At 38.5% G+C, this 24,113-nt stretch overlaps 1 protein-coding gene across 6 annotated transcripts in view; it reads right to left on the bottom strand.

Annotated features, from left to right (window-relative positions):
- The window catches only part of LOC104598222 (Rhodanese/Cell cycle control phosphatase superfamily protein), a 63,101-nt gene that overhangs the window by 26,244 nt on the left and 12,744 nt on the right, over positions 1-24,113 (bottom strand). For 5 of the 6 annotated variants that reach the window (XM_010260148.3, XM_010260147.3, XM_010260153.3 and 2 more), the window contains 5 exons: positions 10,851-10,943; positions 10,660-10,743; positions 9,323-9,421; positions 6,772-6,834; positions 6,621-6,651 (listed from right to left, as the gene is read on the bottom strand). In XM_010260148.3, coding sequence (XP_010258450.1) covers positions 6,621-6,651; positions 6,772-6,834; positions 9,323-9,421; positions 10,660-10,743; positions 10,851-10,943 — 370 coding nt within the window. Of the gene's footprint in view, positions 1-6,620; positions 6,652-6,771; positions 6,835-7,304; positions 7,658-9,322; positions 9,422-10,659; positions 10,744-10,850; positions 10,944-24,113 lie in introns of those variants that run through there. The other variant, XM_019197959.2, reaches the window with a different exon arrangement.

Below are 24,113 nucleotides of genomic sequence, written 5' to 3'. Positions count from 1 at the left end.
GCAAGTGTCGGTTTCCGGCCTCGGCTCGGTAGATTCCGTTTTGGCTGGCGTGACCACAATCAAGCTAGATGGGACAAATTATCTTGCTTGGGCACAGTCTATAAGAATTTATGTTTGTAGTAGAGGAAAACTCGGGTATCTCACAGGTAGTAAAGTGAAACTCGAAGAGACAAACCCTGAATTTGAGAAATGGATGCAGGAGAACTATACAATCATTTGATGGTTGGTCAACTCTATGCAACCTCATATAAGTCAGCATTATCTCTGGATGTCTTCGGCCAAGGAGATATGGGACAGTGTTACTGAGACCTATTCACAGAAAGTGAATGTAGCCAGAGTCTACTAGTTGAAAAGTGACATGAAGAACCTAAGACAGGGGGAGAAGAGTGTAGCAATCTACTATTCTATACTAAAATCCCTATGGCAAGAAATTGATGTTATGGAGACAATTGTATGGGAGAGTAAGAATGATGCTGAAATGTATAGGAAGTTGGTGGAGAGAAATAGGGTGTTTGAATTTCTTACTGGACTCAACCCTGAGTTTGACATCATTAGGCAAAATATCCTGGCCAATGATGAGGTTACTCTTTCCTATGCATACGCTATGATAAGCAATGAGGAGAGTAGGCGGCAGGTTCAGTTACAAAGTCCACCTACAAAACACTTTGCACAAGTTGGAATAAAGCCAAAGGGTCCTATTAAGAAAAAGGAGCAGATATGTAAACATTGCAAGAAACTGAGGCATACAAAGGACACTTGCTGGAAGCTTCATCCTGAGCTTCTTTCTGACAGGTTTAAGAATAACAACAGTTCTAAGAAGGGCAGTCAGGAAGGAAAGCCTAAGACAACTAATGTTGCTATAGTACTTGAAGGAGGAAATAAGGAGAGTGAAGAAAAATCAACCATTGAGTAGTTGGCAACAATGAAGGCGGATTTTGAAAAATATGGGAGGCTGCTAAATCACTTGAAAGCTACTATTTCTTCATCTCACTCTTCCAACAACACATCATCATCAGCAGCATTTAATCACTCAGGTATTCGTGCTTCTACAAATCATGCTTCAGTTTCAGGTAATCATAAAATCCCTTGGATTATTGATTCCAGTGCATTAGACCATATGACCAGCCTGTCTAATCTCTTCTGTTCATACCACCTTCTCTCTAGTAAAGAGAAAATATCCCTTGTTAATGGTTCTCTTGCTCCCATTTCTGGTAAAGGGCATTTAAAGACCTCTGACACCCTTTATTTATCCTCTGTCCTTCATGTCCCTAAACTTAATACAAACCTTTTATCTGTTAGCAGCTTAACTAAATCCATGAATTGTAGCATAACCTTTTTTTCTCACTCATTGTGTTTTTCAGGACTTGCAATCTCAGAGGATGATTGGAAGTGGCCATGAGGCGAATGGAATATACTTGCTAGACACACCGGATAGAGCTTTTGGACCACCTCATGGAGTTGCCTTAGAGTCAGTCTTGTCAGAGTCTATTGAAAAAGTCTTGTTATGTCACTTTCGGTTTGGTCATTTGTCTTTTTTTGTTTTGGGTCATTTGTTTCCAGATATGTTTAAGGGAGTGTCTTTATCGAGTCTTCATTGTGAGTCGTGTGAACTGGCAAAGCATTGTAGACATTCTTATTCAGTAAGCAATAAAAGATCTCTTTCTCCTTTTCATATTGTTCACTCTGATGTGTGGGGGCCATATCATTTGTAAACTATGAGGGGTTAAAGGTGAAGGGATGGGAGATCCATCATATAGATGGCCGAACCCTGCAGGAAGGTTGGGCGAAATTTCAAAAATTTCTTTACTCCCATCCGGGAATCCTATTCCCAATTTAGAAAACTACATTTTCAAGGTTTGTTCTTGTAACCAAACCAGACCAAATCTGAAACAAAATTAAGGGAGGGATATACCTGATACAGAATCTACGCAAGAAAGCTCTTCCTAACGTAGGTTTTCACGCCCAAAGAGAGTACCAAATCCTTCCTCTACTGAAGATGACACAGCTTAGGGTGAGGCAGGATCAGCAGGTAGTTCTTCACCAAGAACTAGTGATTCTTCAACAAGAATCGAATGGGACAGTGAGCACAGCTTCTAAATTGTTTCTTCTGGCAAGAAACAATATCAAGATCGAATTTTGATCCAATCCAAGAACTGGAGATCGAACAGGGTAGGGTGGCAAGAGCAGGAAAAAAAAGAGCAGAATGCAAGAGCAGTCTAACTGTGTTGTCTTCTCTCTGTATTCAATGAATGTCTCTTTGGAGGTTTGCCCTACTCTCTTATTTATAGCCTAAAAGAGACAATTTCCTAATCCAAATCTTTTATTTGGATCTGGACTCTTTAAGTGATAAGGATAATCCCTTATCTTATTTGCAGATAAAGATCAACCTTCCTAATCAAATTAGGAGTTCAGGTGGAACTTGCCTTTGCAGATGAATAGCTTATTTGACTCATCTATCTTTGCATGGCCTAAGAGAAGTGGAAGAATCAAGTGGAAATGTGTGAGGGAATGTATTTTGAATAGGGTAATGCATTGGGCATGGATATCTTCTCTTAATTATCCTTTGATGACATATGGAGTGTTAGACAGTTTTGTATGCCCTTAGCTTCAATCAAGAATGATGTACTTTATGAGTTTATTGTAAATGAATAAAAGTGCATATTTGATTCATGTTCCCTTGGTATGTTTCTGTGTAATACCCTTAAACTGGACACTTAATGAGACTCGTGTTAGTTTAGAACGTTCACAGCCAGTAGATCGGTCTGGGGAGACCTATCCTGACAAGGCTGACACTGTGGTGCCACCAAGTCGGCTGGGGTGGCCTGTCTCAGCTGCCAGGGTGAGACCCTAGGCACATACAGTGTAGAATTAATAGAACTTTTGAACCGGACCAGATTTCCAGTATTGCCCTGGACCTTGGAGATAGATGGGCAAAACTGGAAAGTTACACCTAACCCCTAAACTCGATTATGATACTACACTAGATGTCGGATTGGGCTGTCTTTGATGTACCATTCAGTGAGATCCTTAGCGAGGGTCAAAACCTGGGTATGTTGGGACAGTCCGAGAATTCATCTTAGTGGGTGATCATAGTGAAAGGATCAGCCCCTTTGTCGAACAAAGGTAATGATCGAGGATGCACTCTCTCTGATGGAAACCAAGACTGCCGGTAGCCGATTTCAATTGTTGAGATTTTGTTTTGCAAAATATTTATATAATATGTTATGGTTTCGAAATGGTTTGCAAAAGGTTTTAATTCCCGGGATCCATATAAGTAGAGAGTACAACATTGTTCCTTGCAGCCGAGGGAGAGGTCCTCTCTTGTCGAGCAGTGTATGATCATTATGGGCTGAGAGGTTAAGTATAAGACCATTGAGGATAATACCTGATGGGCTAATCTTGCATCTGCCCACAGTCCCTGGGTGTTACAAGGTGGCTTGGCCCAGGGACCACTTAGGGTAAGTGTTGGGCCCATAGAGCCCATAAGATGGGATTCAGGGGGTGCACTGTCCTTAACAATGTATTCGGCCAGGCCTTGTAACAAAGGCTGGGCTGAACCCATGTGGCTGATGTGTAGATCAATGTTTGGGTCCCACGCCATACAAGGAAGCCCAACTGGGCAACAGTTTGGAAGGCTAATTGAGTACATAACCTTAAATGGGCCTTAAGCCCATTTCGAACTGGGCTGATTTGATCAGTCAATTAAAGGGGGCGAATTCTGAGATGGATCAGCTGATAGGATTGGGCCTAGACCCTATCCACTTAGAGAGTCCAAGATCTAAATGAGATTTAGATCTGGAAACCTCCTAATTAGATTAGGAGATGGCTGATCTGATCTGCAGATAAGATAAGGGTTATCCCTTATCACTTAAAGGGACTTATAACCCAAATATGATTTGGATTAGCAACTCTTAATGAGATTAGGAGCTGATCCCTTTAAGATTATGAAAGAAGAAAGGGGCGAACACAGTTTTGTGATTTTTGATGTTCAATTCTCTTCAGAGCTAAAAATCACAGAAAGAAAGATTTTCTGCACCCTGCAAATTCTCTCCTGCCGTCGCCATTGCCTTTAGTTCGATCTCCAGTTCTTGGGAGAAATCAAGATCTGATCTTGATTCCAATCTTTTGGGAAAAGATTGGTTGGAGCTGTACCCACAAGCCATCCAGTTGATTCTTGCGAAGGGTCAAGTTCTTTTGGAAGAACGTTGTTAATTCTGCTCCATCCTTCACTGCGCCATCTTCAGTGGGAGCAGATTTTGGATCCTTCCTTGGGCGTGAACACCTCCATTGGGAGACATTGCTTCTTTGTATCAGGTATATCCTCCCTCCTACTCCTTTTGGTTCAGATCTGATTTAGTTCTTGATTCAAGATTGATCCTTGAAAATATGTTTTCTAAAATAGGGAATTCGATTCCCTGCAAAGATGGGAGAAATTTTTGAAATTCACCCTATCCATTCCGCAAGACTTGGGCGCCCATGTGATGGATATCCCATCCCTTCATGGAGGAATTGGGAAATAGTGGTAAAGAGTTTAGCTTCTAAGAAAATGTTCTCACTTCTCAGTTTGGTCACCATTTGAAGCATATTTTATAAAATTAAACTTTGATGGAAATTGTAATGGAAACTCAGGACCTTTTGGAATAGGGGGAGTATTCAGAAGCAAAGAGGGACATGTCACTGCTTTATTTTTGGGTCTAGCAGTAGTAGGAGACTCCATTAGATCAGAGTTTCATGCACTGTTACAAGGGGTACGGTTAGCAAGAGAACTGAACTTTGATAGATTGATTATTGAAGAGGATTTAAGCTGGTTATAGGTTGGTTAAAGGACTTGGGCTCAATAACATGGACTAGGGAAGAAATAAGAGATTCAAATGGCTTTTTAGTAATATTATTGAAAGGGTCCAATGGGAAATAAGATCAACAAATGCTTTGCAGACTTCCTCCCTAAACAAGGCATGAACAGGGATTCCTCACAACAAAGGATAAAGCAACTCATAGCAAGGGTACAGCGGAGGAACTCTCTGCTTAGAAGGATTGTGTTATCTTAAAGGTGAGGGCTGATGCTCTGTTTTAGGAGTTGAGGAGGCTGTAGAGGTTGATTGCAAATCAGAAGAGATGATTCAGGACGAGGAATATTCAGAAGCACAAGAGAATGAGGATGATCAGGTTATTGATAGCACGAGATCAGTGGAAATGAACATTAATCTGGCCAAAATTGTAGAAGAGGTCAGAATCAGTAAAATTATGGGGCTGTATTTTACTGGAGAGGAAGAGTTTGCGAGGAAAGCTTTTTTGGAGGTGGAGAGGGTGAGGAGGTTAAGCTTGGAATATTTTGGGGTTTAAGAGGAAGTGTTAAGTTGAGCTTGTGCTTTGAGGTTGGGATGGGATTTGTTGAAAGGTTGAAAGGGTGGAATTTTGGTTGGTTTTGTGGAGTTTGGTCTCAGATTTGATTGGCTTAATGATAAGGATATTAAGAAGATGCCTAAGTTTGTGGTTTTGTTTTCTTTTGGTCTTTTGTTGGGGAGGTGGCTGTTGTTCTTTTTTTTTTTGGTATTATTTGGGTTGTGGGTCTTTAGGGTTTATTTTGGAGTTGGTTCTTTTGTTTTTGTTTCTTTTTTTCCTGTGGTTCAATTTGGTGATCTCTCATCACCGGTTGATGTCTCCTTCTTATCTTTTAATTAGTTTTATTTTTTTATTTACCTTAAAAGAAAATAGGGATCACTTGTTTTGGGTTCAGTCATAATTTTATATTTGTGTGGGAGGATGCACTTCACACCTCTATTTGGGATTCTTGTCACTCTTGTACTATTTCTATTTCGAGATTTGATTAATAAAATTTCACAGGAATAAATAGTTGTACTGCCACCCCTCTCTCACATTTATAGTAAGGAATAAAAACAGGCACAATAACCAAGTACCCCTAGCCACCCATATATAAGAATAAAACTGGAACCAACAACTATATGTAAATAAGAACAGAAATAATAAATAAGGAATAAAACAATAATAAGGTCTAAATTAATTTATCAAAATATTCCAAATTACAATTGTTAAACTTTACGCAATTATGTTTTCCGATTGTAGCCACTTTGCCAAAGGTAAGGTAAGTATCATGTCTACCCCTCCCAAGACCCTAGATAGTGGGAACCATCATTAGGTGATGACCTTTTGATCCTAGGTGGAAAAATTGAAGCACTTAATCCCAAGTAAATCCTGTTTCTGGATCACCTTTATGAAGAACACAAATAGAGGAACGAAGACAAGTTACATAGGTTTTACCAGCCTGATCCATTAAACTGCAGACATGTGGATAAAGTGAAAAAAAAAAGGAAAGAAAAGGATCTATCACTAACAGAGCAGAAAACTTCAGTTTCTTTCAAATAAAAGGAATCCCTTCTACACAAAAGGGCCAGAAGAAGAATAAAACATAGTTTGCTTTCCAGAAAATCACCACTGTTTGCATGCAATGATAATGCTTCATAGAATTCAAAGGCAATGTTAGACAAATCACATGGCTGCTTATCAAGTTAAGATGTATCAAATATTATGTTGATAATATCCCAGTAAACTTGATCATTTTTCATTTACTTTTTTTCAAATAATTGATTTAAAGAACTAACCTAGTAATGCATAGAGGGCTGCAACAAAACCCTGTGCAAAAACCAAAGAAGAGTCAGTAAAAGATAAATTTGAAAGTACCAATATCCACAGTAACAGATTTTTAATGGCAATGGTAGGCTTCTAATAGCATACAAGGGATACAGATCTTACCACACCATACCCAAAAATTTCTAATGGAGAAGGTTTGATGTCCTCAAGGATTGCCTCAGCTTCCTGCAATCAATTCAAGGTTAAAAAAGTAATACATATAAGTCTATGTGTTCCAGACGTGTTCAAGGTCTAGAACTACGAAAAAAATGTTCACTGGTGTTAGGAAATTATAAGGTAATCCAACCACAGAGTACACAATCTGGATGGAATTCATCTTTGCAATCGGAGCAAAGGTCTTAGTGTAATCAATCCCATAAGTCTATGTGTAGCTTTTAGCCACAATTCATGCCTTATCTCTCTACAGTACCATCAGCTTTATATTTTACCTAGAGGTTTCTTCCCTCTAGGTAACTCGACCATCTTCCAAGTGTTATTCTTCATGAGGTCATTCATTTCATCTACTATAGCTGCTCGCCACTCAGGTATTAACAATGCTTTATTATGACTGCAAGGAACAGACACAGAAGAAAGAGTAGAGATAAAAGAACAATATGATGGAAACAAGGAATAAGAAACAATGTAAGAAATGGGATATCAAGTAAAGGGATGAGTCAAAATTTTTCCTTTCCTAAGGGCTATAGGAACATCAAAGTCATCAACAGCGATATCAACTATAGTATCCAAAGAGGAAGAAGGATCAATACCTGGTTGATCTATACCTAGGAGTCCAAATTGGGTATGGGGAGTGTCATCAATAGTCCCCATGCCAATTCTCTTCCTAGCCCTTCTGGTATACACTTGTAATGGCTTAAGAAATAGGGAATCAAAGGAATGATTATATGAATTGGAAGCAGCATAGAAGATGACCACTCTACCATACAACTCTCCCCTTGAAGAGAGGTAGAAAACTAGGTTGAGATTCAATGAAGGTAACATCAATTGCAGGCTGCATAGATATCATACAATTTTATGATAATGGATCAATCAGAGTCCAACACATATTATATAGAATTTTACAAATTAATACATGCATAAAGCCATTATTTTGTTATTTTCAATTCAAGTCCAAGGCACAAAACATATGCAACCATTATTTTTTAATTATTATATCAATTATTTTTTTATTTCTTTTTATTTTTACTTTTTAACATTAACGAAAAATTCAACTAAATATTAAATTCCCAAATGTTTGGTGAATAATATTTTTATTTTTATAAACAATAAATATTTTTTAAATTCTATTAAAATTTATAAGATGTATATCATATGAAAATTAATAATTTTTAATTACTACAATACATACTCCATTATTAATATTTGTATTTCTATAATTTTTCTGAAATAAAAATCATTTTCAGATATAAATGTAGATTAGTGGATTTGATAGATTCAACTTAATATTATATACTCGAATATTTTTTAAACAATGTTTTTATTTTTGAAAATAATAAATATGTTGTTATTTAATTTAAGTTAAAATAATAATTAATAATTTATAAAAAATACATAAAAATTTTAAGATACTTATCATGTGAAAATTTATAAACTTTAATTACTAAAATAATTATTCTATTATTAATACTTTTTGTATAAATTTCTTGAGATTAACAATCATTTGTTGACATAAATGTGAATTTGATAGATTATTTATTCCAATAGTTTATAAAATATTAAATTTGAATATTACTTTTTTAATATTTAGTCAAAGTTGTTGAATATAAACATATGTTATTTGTTTGGATTGCATGTAGACACAAAATTTAATAAAAGTTACTATATTTAATTTATTATCACAAGAAGCAATGTGGTTCAGTGGCTTAAAAGCGCATTTAAGATTTGGAAGTAGGGTGACAGGGGTTTGAATCATGTTGGAAGCATTTTTTAATAGAGAGGCACTAGATGCAGTATAGTATCGATGCATATTGGTCTTCTATCGGTGTGTATTGGCCCGATACAATGTGGTACACATATCGGCCCAATATGCACAACTCAAGAGATACACCCTTGTTTTTAGCATATCATATATCCACACACACCGATACCAATACAATACACCCCGTATCTAAGGGTATTGTATCGATATTTTAATCCTTGATTCTAGCATTATGAAGTAAGAGAGAGAGAGAGAGGTCCCTTTACATTTTTCATAGGGGTAATTTTGTTCCACAAAAAAATCTTTTTCAGTCTTTCACTGATTTAAACATTATTTTCTAAACATTGCCAGCTTCGTCAAATTTATAGACTTAATTATTTATTTTGTAAAAGGTTCATATCTGTATGCATATGTATAAAAGCTATATACAACAAAAAGAAATAAATAGTACAAACTATGCTTTGCATTTAAAGGTAGAAATGAATTTCTTATTTATCTTGAGCAGACCAAGGTAGAAAAATATATAATATACAGAAGTAGCATATTAGCCTGTGTTGGAACTGCATCAATCTTACAAAATCAGAAAATTGAATCTATTTCATGTCCAGATCAAATAAAGAGAAAAAAACAGCAAGTGAAAAAGAATCACAATGAACACTTAATGGTCTTCATGACGTAAAAAATTACAATTTCTTCTAAGAAAGTGTGAAGAAAATTCAGTGTTGTTATTATAAATACCTCATTCAATATGGTAAGTGTAGTCTCAGGTTTCAGCTCTTTAATGCGGAGATCACTTCTCACCCAAGAACGAAAGCCACCTTGAACCAGGTATGTTCTCTGTCATACAAGAACAAAGTCAAATAGCTATAGATTACAATGAGCTTTCCAGTTCTATAAGACCTGAAAACAAGTTAGCTGTTGGGGTTTAAAAAACTTTTCATTTGACAGGACACGCAGACAAATATGTTACATACACCGCAAGTTTGCATTACCTAACTAATGTTTTCAACCCATGGTTTAACCAGCTAGTTGGACTAATCAACCCATCACCAAACCAGAAATCCAGGTCACATTACCACCAAACCGCTTGCATGCAACAAAAAGAAAAAAAAAAAGAAAAAACATTGACCCGATCAATGATCCGGTGATCCATCTAGTGAACCACTGAACCTTTTGACACAGTCAGCAGGTCATGGGTTATATATCAGTTCACTTTTCTTTTTCTTTTTTTTTTGTATTTTTATCCATTTCCACCATTAATAAAAAATTCATTTATCACAGTTATTTTTGTTTAATATGATGAATATATACTATTAGAGATATGCCCATTTTCTACAAATTTTTGTACTTTTATGTATTTTGTATTTTTATTATTTAGTTGTGATGTCTATTAGTATTTAGAAGCTTGGTATTAATTGAGATTTCATATTTGTGACATACACATCTGAATTTGGTTCAGCAGGGTCAAAAAACCGGTTCCCAATAAAAATTGCAAAATAAAATTAAAAACATAAAACTAGCCAAAAAAACAAACAGAGAAAGGAAACACACAGAAAATTTGAAAAGAAAATACATTCATTCTTCGTTTGACAAGAATCATAACATGACTGAGAGATTGAGTCCATATTTCCAACATTAGATGGATCAAGGATGAATAAAGTACCATTATCAAGAATGAAGGTAGCCTCACTTTGTAATATGATAACATCAAGATTTCTAGCCACAAATCCCGCCTTCCAAAATTTCTTGCAAAGGGAACTTTTTTTGGATATTCAAGCAATATTTGCTTATATTAGGTCTTTAGAAGATTGTGGTAAATAAAAAATTATAAAGGAAAGAAATGATATTCTATTTTCTAAGCATATAAACATCATCAGGTGGCTCAGTTATGGAGAAGAAAATCCATCATTTTTTGGTATTTTAAGAAAAAAAAATCTACCTATCCTCATAATATATTTGAGTGTTGTTATCCTCATAATATATCTACTTTTTCAGAGACTTATTTCTTTTTTTCTCTGTTTGCAAGAGTTGCTTCTTTTCTTAGATGGAGCCCAATGGGTGTAGGTAATACTTGCCTTAACCCCAAATTTCCTCAATGATCTTGCAATGCCTTTGGAGCGAGTACCATCATAATCCATAATTAGGACCTTGGACCTGTCCTATAGGTGGGAGAACATAATGATTATGAGACATCATTTGTAAATCTAAATACAAGCATCCATATCTTCAAGAGCAAGAATCCACATATAAATGATGAGCTACATACTCTAACAATCTTTAAGTTTCGAATGACAGCAGCAACTATGGCATCATCAAGCTCTTTTCCACTCTTCACTAACTTCCTTTCAGAACCACCAATCTGAAGATTCAACAATAAATGAACTCAGAACAATAAAAAAAACATAAATAAACTCCATATAAGACAGCTTCTCTTTTTTTCTCTTAAATCGATTGTAAGTTCATTAAGAAAATAGATATACTTAGGTGGCATGAGGAGTAAGGATATAAATGCAATTCTGGGGTGTGTGCGTGTGTGTATAGAGAGAGAGAGATTAAGAAAGCAACTCATCAGTCAATTTCATGAGTTTTCTGTTCTTTCTGGTTCTACGCTTCTCTTTTCTGTTTTCTCTGATATTCAGCAGATCCACTGTCGGAACATGGTAGAATAGCAGGTTTAAAGCCTAAGTTCTACAAGACACAATTCCACATGGAAAGTTAGTCTCCTGTATTTTGAGCTCCATTGTGCCTCACATTAGTGTTCCCATGAGAAGACTAAGGACTGCCTATGAGATGTATTCCTATTTGAAAAAGGTTTATCATTAGTCCAATATGTCACGGCAATACCAGATTAAATTTGAAATCTTTGCCTATTGCCAGGGGGACAAAAAGATACAAGAATACTATGCAAGCTTTATTGATCTCTAAGCTGAATATGAACTAGATCATATTGAACCATCTGATCCCGTTGAATGTGTCAAGTATTTATAGAAACATTTTGAAAATAGAAAAGTGAACTAGTTTCTCATGAGGTTAAGACCTGAGTATGAAATAATCAGGTCAAATATTTTGAGTAGAGGAACTCTTTCAGACTTAGACTCTGTGATGGGAGAGTTGTTGAGGGAAGAAACTAGACTCCTAACTGCTGCAAACATAGAAGGGAAAAATCCTAATTCAGGGATTGATACTGTTTTTCTTGCACGAGGGAATAAAAAATCTGGTGGAAAAGACCCTTCTAAAACTCAATGCTATGAATGTAAGGGATATGGACATATAGCTTCTCATTGCAAAAAGAAGAATGTCTACACCTATTGCAAACAACACGGACATATCATTCCAGATTGCCCAATTCGTCCACCCAAGGGACCCATGAAGAAGAATCAGCCATGAGCTTATCAGGCGTCTAAGGGACGAGTGTCTAATACCCCTATTGCCAAGGGAGAATCCTCTGCTTCCATGAATAAGGAAGAGAGACAACAACTGGTATTCTCTACTATCTCATTTGCCTTTTCTACTATTGACCTATCTGGTGAGTTCTCCGGTTATTGCACTTCTCCCTCTCACGTTTGGATAATTGATTTTGGTGCTACAAATCATATGACTGGAGCCTATCCTGAACCCTCAAACAGACTGTCTGAGACCAACCAGAGACATATTGTCACTACTAATGGTGAGAAACTTGACATCATTGGGAGTGATGACTTGTGTATCAAACTTTCCCCCTCAAACTCCTTGCCCCTTGATAAAACTTTCCTTGTTCCTAAACTTATTGCCAACCTTATTTCAGTTGATCAACTAGTTGATGAAGATCACATTTTAACCTTTTCCTCTGATGGTTGTTTGATTCAGGGCCAATGCACTAGGAAGGTGAAAGGGAAGGGGTGTAGGATGGGCCGCTTGTTTGCATTGGAGTTTGAGAAATCTCAACCAGCATCATCCTCTGCTTATTTGAGCTCTTCTACATCGAGTCCTGTTTTTTAGTCAGAAAAACTATGTCTGGGATTTGTGGCATAAATGCTTGGGCCACCCAAATTTTAAAAAACTTAAATACTTATTTGAGTATGGTTTTATTAAAACTAAAGTTCCTTTTATGAAATCCTTTGATACATCTTGTGTTTCTTGTTGTTTGAGTAAGAGTCATAACTAACCGTTCATTCACCGACTTTAACATACTACTTTGCCATTTGAAATTATTCATAGTGATGTTTGGACTTCATCTGTTGTTTCTTGGATGGGATACAAGTATTTTGTGTTATTCATTGATGACTGTACCAGGTACACTTGGATCTACTTTCTCAAACCCAAATCGGAAGTTTTTCCAACCTTTCGGTTATTTCATAACATGGTTCGAGTTCATTTCCAAGCGAATGTGCAGACCTTACGCTCAGACTCGGGGGGAGAATACAGTGACGGAGAATTTTTGGCTTATCTGAAACATCATGACATACGAGTCCAATGATGTTGTCCAAACACTCCTCAACAAAATGGTGTTGCAGAAAGAAAGAATGGCCACATTCTCGGTGTTGTAAGGACTCTTCTACAAGAATCACATGCGCCTCCCACATTCTAGGTAGAGGCCAATAGCATGCCAGCTAACATATCTCCTCATCAAAAGATGTTTGGATCCCCCCTAGATCTTTCCCATCTTCATGTCTTTAGGTGTCTATGCTCTGTTCATCTCCCTCCTCGTGAACGCTCAAACCTTTCAGCTCAATCTATCATGTGCGCTTTTATGGGATATAGCCCTAACCACAAGGGATTCCTTTGTTACAATCCCTCAGCACATCATATTCGTATTTCTCAAAATGTGATTTTTCTTGAGCATATCTCCTTTTTTTTTAGGAATTGCCAAGTTATCTGCACCCTCTATTTCAGTTTTGCATGATTTTGAACCACAAGATACTCCACCGTCCACTGCTGAGAAGGATCTTCTCGTCTTCTCTCGCAAGCGGGTTCATGGTCCAGCTCCTACGCCTACAACCCCTCTTCCTCTTAGTCCAAATCCCTCGCCCATCACAGACAACCCTGTAAGTGATGCCCCAGTTTCAGATTCCTCAATTATTTCTCCTGTACCTTTACGTCGTTCTACTCGTATCTCTAGACCACTTGATCGCTATGGTTTTCCTTCAAACCATAGCTCATTCTCTGCTGTTATGACCTCTACAGATATTCCCAGTTCTTACCAGCAGGCTCGTAGCAGCCCTCAGTGAAAAGATGCCATGGATGCAGAGATTCAAGCTTTGCATGAGAATGACACCTAGGACCTTGTCCCATCACCTTCAGATGGCTCTATTATTGGGAGCAAATGGGTCTATTCCATCAAGCTGAAATCTAATGGGTTTTTGGACCGTTACAAAGCCAGGCTGGTGGCATAGGGATATACGCATGAATATGGCATTGACTATGAGGAGACATTTGCTCCAGTGGCCAAGATTACTACAGTCCGTGTTCTTTTATCCCTCTCTGTTGCACACTCTTGGACTATCTTTCAACCGGATGTAAAAAATGCCTTTTTACATGGGCATCTAAAGGAAACAGCATATATGAAACCTCCTCCCGGGTACTATAGTGATCTCTCCCTCGTCTGTCGGCTAAAGAAGTCCCTCTACGGGCTCAAGCAAGCCCCACAAGCTTGGTTTGAAAAATTCAGAGATGTTGTTGTGCAAGCTAGATATAGCCAAAGTGCATCAGACTACTCTCTCTTTGTCCGGAAAAGACCCCAGGGCCTTACCATTCTCTTACTATATGTGGATGACATATTGTTGACTGGAGATGATATAGAAGGAATTCAGGACCTCAAGTCTCTTCTCCACAGATCCTTTCACATGAAAGATCTCAACCCTCTTAACTATTTCTTGGGACTTGAAGTTCAACAGAGCTCCCAGGGTTATTTTGTTTGCCAACACAAGTATGCCTTTGATCTTGTTAAGTTGGTCAACCTCACTGATGGTAAACGAGTTGATACTCCCTTGGAGCTGAATGTCAAATTATCCAAATCAGAAGGCTCCCAGCTTCCTGATGCTTCCCTCTATTAGCAACTTGTAGGGTCTCTCATCTATTTGACCATGACTCGTCTTGACATCTCACATGCAATTCAAGTTGTTAGTAAGTTTGTCTCTGCCCCTCGTCAACCTCATTTGACTGCAGTGCATCGAATCATCCGCTATGTTCGGGGCTCTTTATCACAAGGTTTTTTCTTCTCTTCATCTTCTTCTCTCCAACTAAAGGCCTATGCTGATGTAGATTGGGCTGGATGCCCTGACACACGCCGCTCCACTACCGGGTGCTGTGTCTTCATGGGTGACTCTCTAATATCATGGAAATGCAAGAAACAACAGACTGTTTCCAAGTCCTCTACGAAAGCAAAGTACAGGGCAATGTCATCTGTTTGTAGTGAAGTTGTTTGGCTTCAATCTTTATTTCAAGAGTTGGGTCATTCCTCTCCTACGCCCATTCCTCTGCATGCGGACAACACTAGTGCTATTAAGATTGCCTCTAATCCTGTCTTTCATGAAAGGACAAAGCATATTGAGGTGGACTACCACTTTATCCTCAACCTATTTCTTGCAAACTCTATCTCTCTCCCTCATGTTGCCTCTGATATACAAGTTGCTGACATCTTCACAAAGGCTATGATGAGGTCCAGACACTTATTTCTAGTAAGCAAATTAATGCACATGCCTCTGCATCAGTTTGAGGGGGAGTGTGAAGAAACTCCTTGATGTACCATTTTACTGTAGTTCTTATTGTATTGTTTCTCTTATTTTATTATTATTTTCTCTTCAGCCCTGCAAGGGCCTCTCTGTAAATTCTCTGATTTTTGTTGCCCTACAAGGGCCTCTTTGTAAATTCTTTAATTTCATTTTCTATATAAAGGACTCTTGGGGTAGGGTCGAGGTATCCATTCTTCATCCCCAGAATTTTGTATTCTGCTCTGGGTCTGTTGACACAAGATCTACTACTGGTTGGTGTGTTCTCTTTTTGGTAATTTCTCATCTCCTAAAAATGTAAGAAACAATAGACAGTATCTCATTCATCTACTAAGAAGAATACCAGGCCATATCTTCAATTTGTAGTGAGATTATAAGGCCTTGTTGCAAGACTTGGCCATGGATCATTTCCTTATTTGCTAATAACACAAGTGCCATCAAGATTTCTGTTGGAAAACGTGGGGTGTTGGAAAACATGGGGTTACTGGGGCAGATCTATATTTGGTAGTTGTGTAAAAATAGAATTGTATATATTCCTAGGATTGTGGAAGGATTGATTTAGAAAGTTTTTCTTTCTATTCTTATACTTTCTATTTTTTTCTTTCTATTTTTTCTACTTTCTATTTTCTTTTCTTTCTTTTTTTTTTCTTCTTTCTATTTATTGCAGCAGCTTACTGTATAAATATGTCGATTGGCAATAGAGTGAAATACATCAGTATTCTACCATTCCAAAACATGGTATCAAAGCTCTAGGTTTGTCAACCTTGAGATTTTTTTCGGCCTTCATTGCCAATTTTTCATGTCTTTCTCTTCTGGCCTTCAGTGTTGATCTGTAACCAGGAGTGTTCCTTTATTCTCCTTTATTCCGGCCAGTTCTTCCCTCATTTATTCTCCTTTCCTGCTGACCTTATTTTTCCTCCATTAACAATGTCCGACATGACTGCAACAAGTGCTCCCGTCCAAACCGATGAAGGAGCAACAAATTCTCATCCTCACACTGGTGATTTGCAGAATATTCAGACAACATATAGACTGAATGGCCAGAACTATTTGAAGGGAAAAGGAAAAATTAGTCACCTTCTTGGAACAGGGCCAAAGTTGGGCGAGCCAAATTTTGATGCTTGGGATGAAGAGGACTCCATGATTATGTCATGGTTGTGGAGTTCAATGACACCCGAGATCAGTGATACTTGTATGTTTCTTCCCTCTGCAAAGGCTATTTGAGATGCTGTCCGACAAACCTATTCCAAAGCCCATGACGCTGCTCGTGTCTATGAGGTCAAAGTGAAGACAGTGGCGGCCAAACAAGGGAGCATAAGTGTTACAGAGTATCCAAATCTGCTGCAAAATTTATGGCATGAGCTTGATCATTATCGGGTTCAGGAGACAAAGTGCCCCGATGATGCTGTGATCTTGAAGAAATTTATTGAAAGAGATAGGGTGTATGATTTTTTGGTCGGACTGAAAGCTAAATTTGATCAGGTCCGAATACAAATTCTTGGCAAAGAAGAAGTGCCTCCATTGAATGAAGTCATAGCCCTTGTCAAAGCTGAGGAAAGCCGCCGTGGAATCATGCTTGAGCCTAAAGAACCTGAAGGCTCAGCCATGGTGGCAAGGGGAGGAAGTTACAGTGGTTCAAAGGGTGAGAACAATCACAACTTGGCTCATGACACAACTACCCGTGACTCTAACGATAACCTCTGGTGCACCTATTGCAAGAAGCCCAGACACACAAAAGATCGGTGCTGGAAACTTCACGGGAAACCTCCCACATCCAACAAGGAATGGGGAAATCGAGGAGTTTCAAAAGGAGTTCAACAGGCCCATAATGTCTCCACAACCCCGCAGCAAGAACAATCAAGTCAGGGACCATTTAATGATAAATAAATTGAAAGGCTAAGGAGCTTCCTGAAATCCTTGAAACCAGGAAGTGGTTCTACGTCTCTTGCTCTCTCAGGTGAGTCTTTATCTCTAGGATTACATGCCTCGACTAGTGTTTTTCCATGGATTCTTGATTCTGGAGCTACTGACCACATGACACCCTCTTCACTACATTTTCTCACCTATACACCCTGTCCTAGTAATAGAAAAATTTCTATTGCTGATGGTTCTTTCACCACAGTGGCAGGGATTGGGAATATTCAAATTACTCCATCCCTATTGCTTAAAAATGTGCTTCATGTTCCTAAGTTATCCACTAGCCTTATCTCTATACATAAACTCACCCAGGATGTGAATTGCAATGTTGTGTTCTTTCCTTCTTACTGTGTATTTCAGGACCAGGTTTCGGGGAAGAAGATTGGACTTGCTAAGGAAAGGGATGGACTCTACTACCTTGAAGCAACCAGCAAACCATCTCACACTGTTATGCATGTCACACACGAGTCATTCTTATCTACCCCTAATAAAGATTTAATTTGGCGTCATCACTTCTGTTTCGGTCATCCTTCATTTCCTATTTTAAAAACAATGCTTCCTTCCTTGTTTAAAGGAATTGATGTTGAAACCTTTCATTGTGATGTTTGTGAACTTGCTAAGCACAAAAGGGTTTCTTTCCCAATCAACAATAAAAGATCTTCAACTCCTTTTTATTTGATTCATTCGGATATATGGGGCCCTTCTCACATTCCCAACATTACTGGTTCTAGATGGTTTGTCACCTTTATTGACGATTGCACTAGGGTCACATGGATCTTTCTTCTTAAGTCTAAATCTGATGTGAGTACCATTCTTCCCAACTTTCATAACATGGTCCAAACTCAATTTGGTGTAAGAATTAAATGGTTTCGATCTGATAATGCTACAGATTATTTTAATCAGAATTTGTCCCCATTTTTTCAGAAAGAAGGCATTGTGCATGAATCCTCCTGTGCTAACACTCCCCAACAGAATGGGATAGCTTAGAGGAAAAATGGCCATCTTTTGCAAACCACCCGAGCCTTTCTCTTTCAAAATCAGGTGCCAAAACAATATTGGGGGGAAGCTGTCCTTACTGCTGCATACACCATAAATAGACTACCATCTAAAGTTCTTGACAACCGAAGCCTAATACAAGTCCTTTCTCAATTCTACCCTGATATTCGAACCTCAAATAATCTCACACCAAGAATTTTTGGCTGCACTGCCTTTGTTCATGTCCATAATAAGGGAAAATTGGATCCACGAGCAATCAAGTGTGTCTTCTTGGGATATTCCCCAACTCATAAAGGTTATAAATATTATCATCCAGCCACCAGAAGATTCTACACCTCCATCGATGTCACATTTGAGGAGGGACAATCCTTTTTCACTCAACCTTATCTTCAGGGGGAGCCCTCTTTAATGGAAGATAAGGCCTCGGATCTACTCTCCTTAGATGTATTACCCTCCTCACAATCATCCAACCGTCAAGAATCACATCCCTCTGAGTCACAATCCTCTGAGCCCCACATTCCCGAGTCTCAACAAGAGTCAAACAACCCGACCATTGAACCAAATTCAGACACTGTTAACCCCACCAATGATGTGCATGATGATGTGAGATATATGCAGGTTTACTCTAGGAGAAGAAATCCAGATCCTCAACTTGTGCAAGTCCAAGATTCAACTCCTAATCCTGGAACTGAGGGATATGCAGAACCTGAACCTGCACCTTCACAGTCTGAGTATGACCTACCTATTGCACTGAGAAAAGGAACCAGAGAATGTACCAAACGCCCATTGTACCCTTTAGCCAAATCTGTGTCGTTCCAAAGATTCTCTAAATCCCATAAAAGTTTTCTAGCCAACCTTAACACCATTCCAATTCCTAATACTCTAGTCGAGGCACTTTCTAATAAGGAATGGAGAGAAGCCATGAGAGTGGAAATTGAGGCACTAGAAAAGAACAACATATGGGAAGTTGTGGATCTACCAAGAAACAAGAAGACTGTAGGTTGTAAATGGGTGTTCACAATTAAGTACAAATCTTATGGGTCGTTAGAAAGGTATAAAGCACGACTGGTAGCCAAGGGATATACACAGACTTATGGGATAGATTATCAGGAAACTTTTGCCCCGGTAGCTAAAATGAATACAGTAAGGGTGTTGTTGTCTTTGGCTACTAACTATAATTGGGATTTGCAACAGTTTGATGTAAAGAATGCATTTCTCCATGGTGATCTAGAAGAGGAGATATACATGGACATTCCACCGGGTTTTGGAGAAGGCATTAAGGGGAACAAAGTTTGTAGGTTGAAGAAACTGTTGGAAAGTAGAAGATTGACTCTCTGATTGATTCTCCATAATTTTAGGTCCATCAGTTTAGGAAACTTAATTTCCTAGAATCATGGGATATTAATTGGAGAATCCCACTGATATAGAAATTAGTTTTTTAGGAAAAGTTAGTTCCCTATTTTATCACCCTGTAAATTAGCTCTGTAATTCTATATAAAGTTGTGTATATTCTCCTTCCAATAAAATACAATCAATTCATTTTTTCTCTCAAATTTTCACATGGTATTAGAACTGGTCACGACTTAATCCACACATAGTATCTCTTTGGTCATCTCTGCTACTGGTTCAAGAACTCTCTAACAGTATTTGGGAGGTTCTTGAGTGTCCTTGATTCTTCTTCGAGATCGACTACAGATCTGAACTCTACTTTTTTGCTTCTTCTGGACTGCTGCGCCATCGAATTCATCCTTTTTTCTTGGATCTCTTTGTAGAGACATCAGATCAGTCTGAAATCTTAGATCTGGTGTTGCTTAGAGCAGATTTACTGAATCCCTTTGGTTTGGTTTGGATTTTGAGTGGTTTCGATCCACTCTTCAGTTTGGTAGAGCATTACAGTTACCTTTTTTTTTACATTGGCTGAAAGATTCTTTAGGCCTTCATCGCCAACACTTACTAAGTTTTTCAGACCTTCATTGTCTGTTTTTCTCTCTTTCTTGAAGCCCGCCCAATATGTCAGAAGCCACTATATCAAATACCACTGCACAATCGGAAGAAGTTTCCTCACATCAAGCATCTGGCGACGTGCAAAACATTCAGGCAGCATATAGGTTGAACGGGAAAAATTATTTGAAGTGGTCTCAATTTGTTCGAACATATTTAAAGGGAAAAGGAAAGCTTAGCCATCTCTTAGGGACGGGACCGAAGGAAGGAGATCCAAGATTTGATGCATGGGACAAAGCTGACTCCATGATCATGTCATGGTTATGGAATTCAATGAACCCTGAAATCAGCGACACATGTATTTTTTATCCACGGATAAAGAGATCTGGGATGCCGTCCGACAAACATATTCAAAAGCACGTGATGCAGCACAAGTGTACGAAATCAAAGTCAAGACTGGAGCAACTAAACAAGGCAGCAAGACAGTTATCGAGTATGCAAATTTACTACAGAACCTGTGGCAAGAACTCGATCATTATCGGTGCATTGAGACTAAATGTGCAGCGGATGCAGCAATCCTAAAGAGTTTTATCGAAAAAGATCGCGTTTATGACTTTCTTGCAGGACTCAATGCAGAATTTGATCAAGTTAGGGTCCAGATTCTCGGCAAAGAAGAGGTACCATCTCTAAATGAGACTATTTCTCTGATTCATGCTGAAGAAATCCATAGGGGGGTTATGCTTGAACCCCAAGTACTAGAAGGTTCAGCCATGACTACAAGGATGGAACAATCGAAAATACTGGAAGGAATGAAGACAGATTTGTCCTCTGCACGGGACAACAAGGAGTCTCTTTGGTGTACCTATTGCAGGAAACCAAGGCACACCAAAGAGAAGTGTTGGAAGCTGAATGGTAAACCATCGAATAGGGAATGGGGCTACCGAGGAGGACAACAGAAGAATCGAAGTCAAGCTAACTTCACCACAAATCAGTCGAGCCAAGAAAAGCCTCCAGACAAGACCGAGTTCAATGAGGAGATCGAAAAGTTAAGGGGGCTTCTGGGATCGTTGGAGAAACCTAGTGGTACAGGCTCTCTTGCAATCTCAAGTAAGTTTTCTATTCCTCACGAACTAAATGTCTCAGATGAACCTATTAGGGATTTATGGGTTATTGACTCAGGAGCCACAGATCACACTCACTCCTCACTACATTTTAGCACTTATACCCCCTGCCCAAGCAATCGAAAAATAGCCATTGCAGACGGTTCCCTTACTACCGTAGCTGGCCTTGGGGATATCCATATTAATCCATCACTTACACTAAAAAGTGTCCTTCATGTTCCAAAATTGTCCACTAACCTGATATCCATCCAAAAACTCACCCATGACATGAACTGTAATGTGCTTTTCTATCCTTCTTACTGTATATTTCAGGACCAGGATTCGGGGAAGAGGATTGGACTTGCTAAGGAGAAGAATGGACTCTACTATCTTGAAGAATCATGCAAATCAAATATTGTCCAGGATAAGTTATCTTTGTCATTCCTTTCATCATCCAACAAAGACACCATTTGGCTTCATCACTTTAGACTAGGACATTCATCTTTTGGAATTCTGAAAACTATGTTTCACTCATTGTTTAAAGGATTGAGTGTTGAATATTTTCATTGTGATGTGTGTGAATTTGCAAAACACAAGTGTGTGCCCTTTCCAATCAGTAACAAGAGAAGTTCAGTCTCATTCTTTTTGATCCATAGTGATATATGGGGACCCTCCACAGTTCCAAATGTGTTTGGCTCACGATGGTTCGTCTCTTTTATTGATGATTGCACTAGGGTCTCTTGGATCTTTCTTCTTAAATCTAAATCAGATGTAAGTAGTGTACTCCCAAATTTCCATAACATGATCCAAAATCAGTTTGGGGTCAAAATCAAAAGATTTAGATCGGATAATGCACGGGATTATTTCAACCAAACTTTATCCTCATATTTTCAAAAAGAAGGGATTATCCATGAATCCTCCTGCATTAATACTCCACAACAAAACGAAGTAGCAGAAAGGAAGAATGGTCATCTACTAGCTGCAACCCGAGCCTTACTTTTCCACCAGCATGTTCCAAAAACCTATTGGGGGGAAGCTGTGCTTACTACATTATAAATCGATTACCTTAGAGGGTGTTGGGATTTAAAACACCAATGGAAACACTTTCTCAATTTTATCCCGATCTACGTACCACAAATAATCTCACCCCAAGAATCTTTGGATGCACTGCTTTTGTCCATGTTCATACCCATAATAGAGGGAAGTTAGATCCAAGAGTCGTCAAGTGTATTTTTGTGGGTTATTCGTCCACCCAAAAGGGTTATAAGTGTTACCACCCACCTACTAAAAAATTCTTTGTCTCTATTGATGTCACTTTTGAAGAAAAAACACCATATTTCACTCAACCTTATCTTCAGGGGGAGTCCTTGTCATTCGTTGAAGATAAGGACAGAGATTTGTTCCCGCTTGGTCTACCTACAGTTTCTCAACACCCAAACTCAGCATCTATACCAGTTCAATCCGTATCTGCACCTATCGAACCACCTCAAACCAAACCAACTTCTTCACCCATTCATACCAGACCCATGACAGAGAATGATGAACTTTGTGACTCTATGAGATTGCAGGTATATTCAAGAAGAAGAAACCAGGATCCTAATCTTGTGCAGGTTCAAGATTCAACTCCTAATCCTGAGAATGAGGTAAATACAGTTCCAGAAATTTCTTCTGAATTAGCATCTGACCAAGATCTTCCTATTGCCCTTAGGAAAGGCACAAGAGAATGCACTAAACATCCCTTATATCCCTTAGCAAATTTTGTGTCCTTTAAAAAATTCTCACCATCACATAGGAGTTTCCTAGTTAGTCTAAACACCATTCATATTCCTAATACTTTATCTGAGGCATTATCTGATGAGAAATGGAAAGATGCTATGAGAGAAGAGATGCAGGCTCTAGATAAGAATCAAACATGGGAAATTGTTGACCTACCACCAGGAAAGAAACCCATGGGCTGCAAGTGGGTTTTCACAGTAAAGTACAAGTCAGACGGCTCTCTAGAAAGATACAAGGCAAGACTCGTGGCAAAAGGATATACACAAACCTATGGTGTTGACTATCAGGAGACATTCGCTCCAGTGGCTAAGATGAATACGATAAGAATTTTGTTGTCACTAACAGCTAACTTCGACTGGTACTTGGAGCAATTTGATGTAAAGAATGCTTTTCTTCACGGTAATTTAGAGGAGGAGATATACATGGATATTCCTCCGGGCTTCAAAGGAAATATAAAAGGAAATAAAGTTTGCAGGTTGAAGAAAGCACTATATGGTCTCAAGCAATCACCTAGGGCATGGTTTGGAAGATTTACTAAAGTTATGCTTGCCATCAGATACAAACAAAGTCAGGGAGATCATACACTCTTTATAAAGCATTCGGATGCAGGGGGAGTCACGGCTCTTCTGGTATATGTCGATGACATAATTGTGACAGGAAATGATGAAAAGGAGAAGGAAGCCTTGAGAAGATGCCTAGTCAGAGAATTCGAAATAAAAGAACTTGGGAGATTGAAGTATTTTCTAGGGATTGAAGTAGCTCATTCCAGAGAAGGCATCTTTATCTCACAACAGAAATATGTAACAGATCTTTTAAGAGAGACAGGAAAGTTAGCATGCAAACCATCCTCCACACCGATTGAGCCAAATCACAAATTGGGAGAAGCAAATGAAGATCCAGCCGTGAATAGGGAAATGTACCAAAGATTAGTAGGAAAACTTATATATCTTGCCCACACAAGGCCAGACATAGCATATGCCGTGAGCGTGGCTAGCCAGTTTATGCACAACCCGAAAGAGGTTCACCTACAGGCGGTCTATAGGATACTACATTACCTAAAGGCTAATCCTGGCAAAGGAATCTTGTTTAAAA

This window comes from Nelumbo nucifera, chromosome 7 (assembly GCF_055504915.1).
Source record: "Nelumbo nucifera cultivar China Antique chromosome 7, China Antique-T2T, whole genome shotgun sequence".
In the NCBI taxonomy this organism is placed as follows: domain Eukaryota; kingdom Viridiplantae; phylum Streptophyta; class Magnoliopsida; order Proteales; family Nelumbonaceae; genus Nelumbo; species Nelumbo nucifera.
Note: the sequence above shows the minus strand (reverse complement) of the source record. Positions and strands in the feature narration are given on the sequence as shown.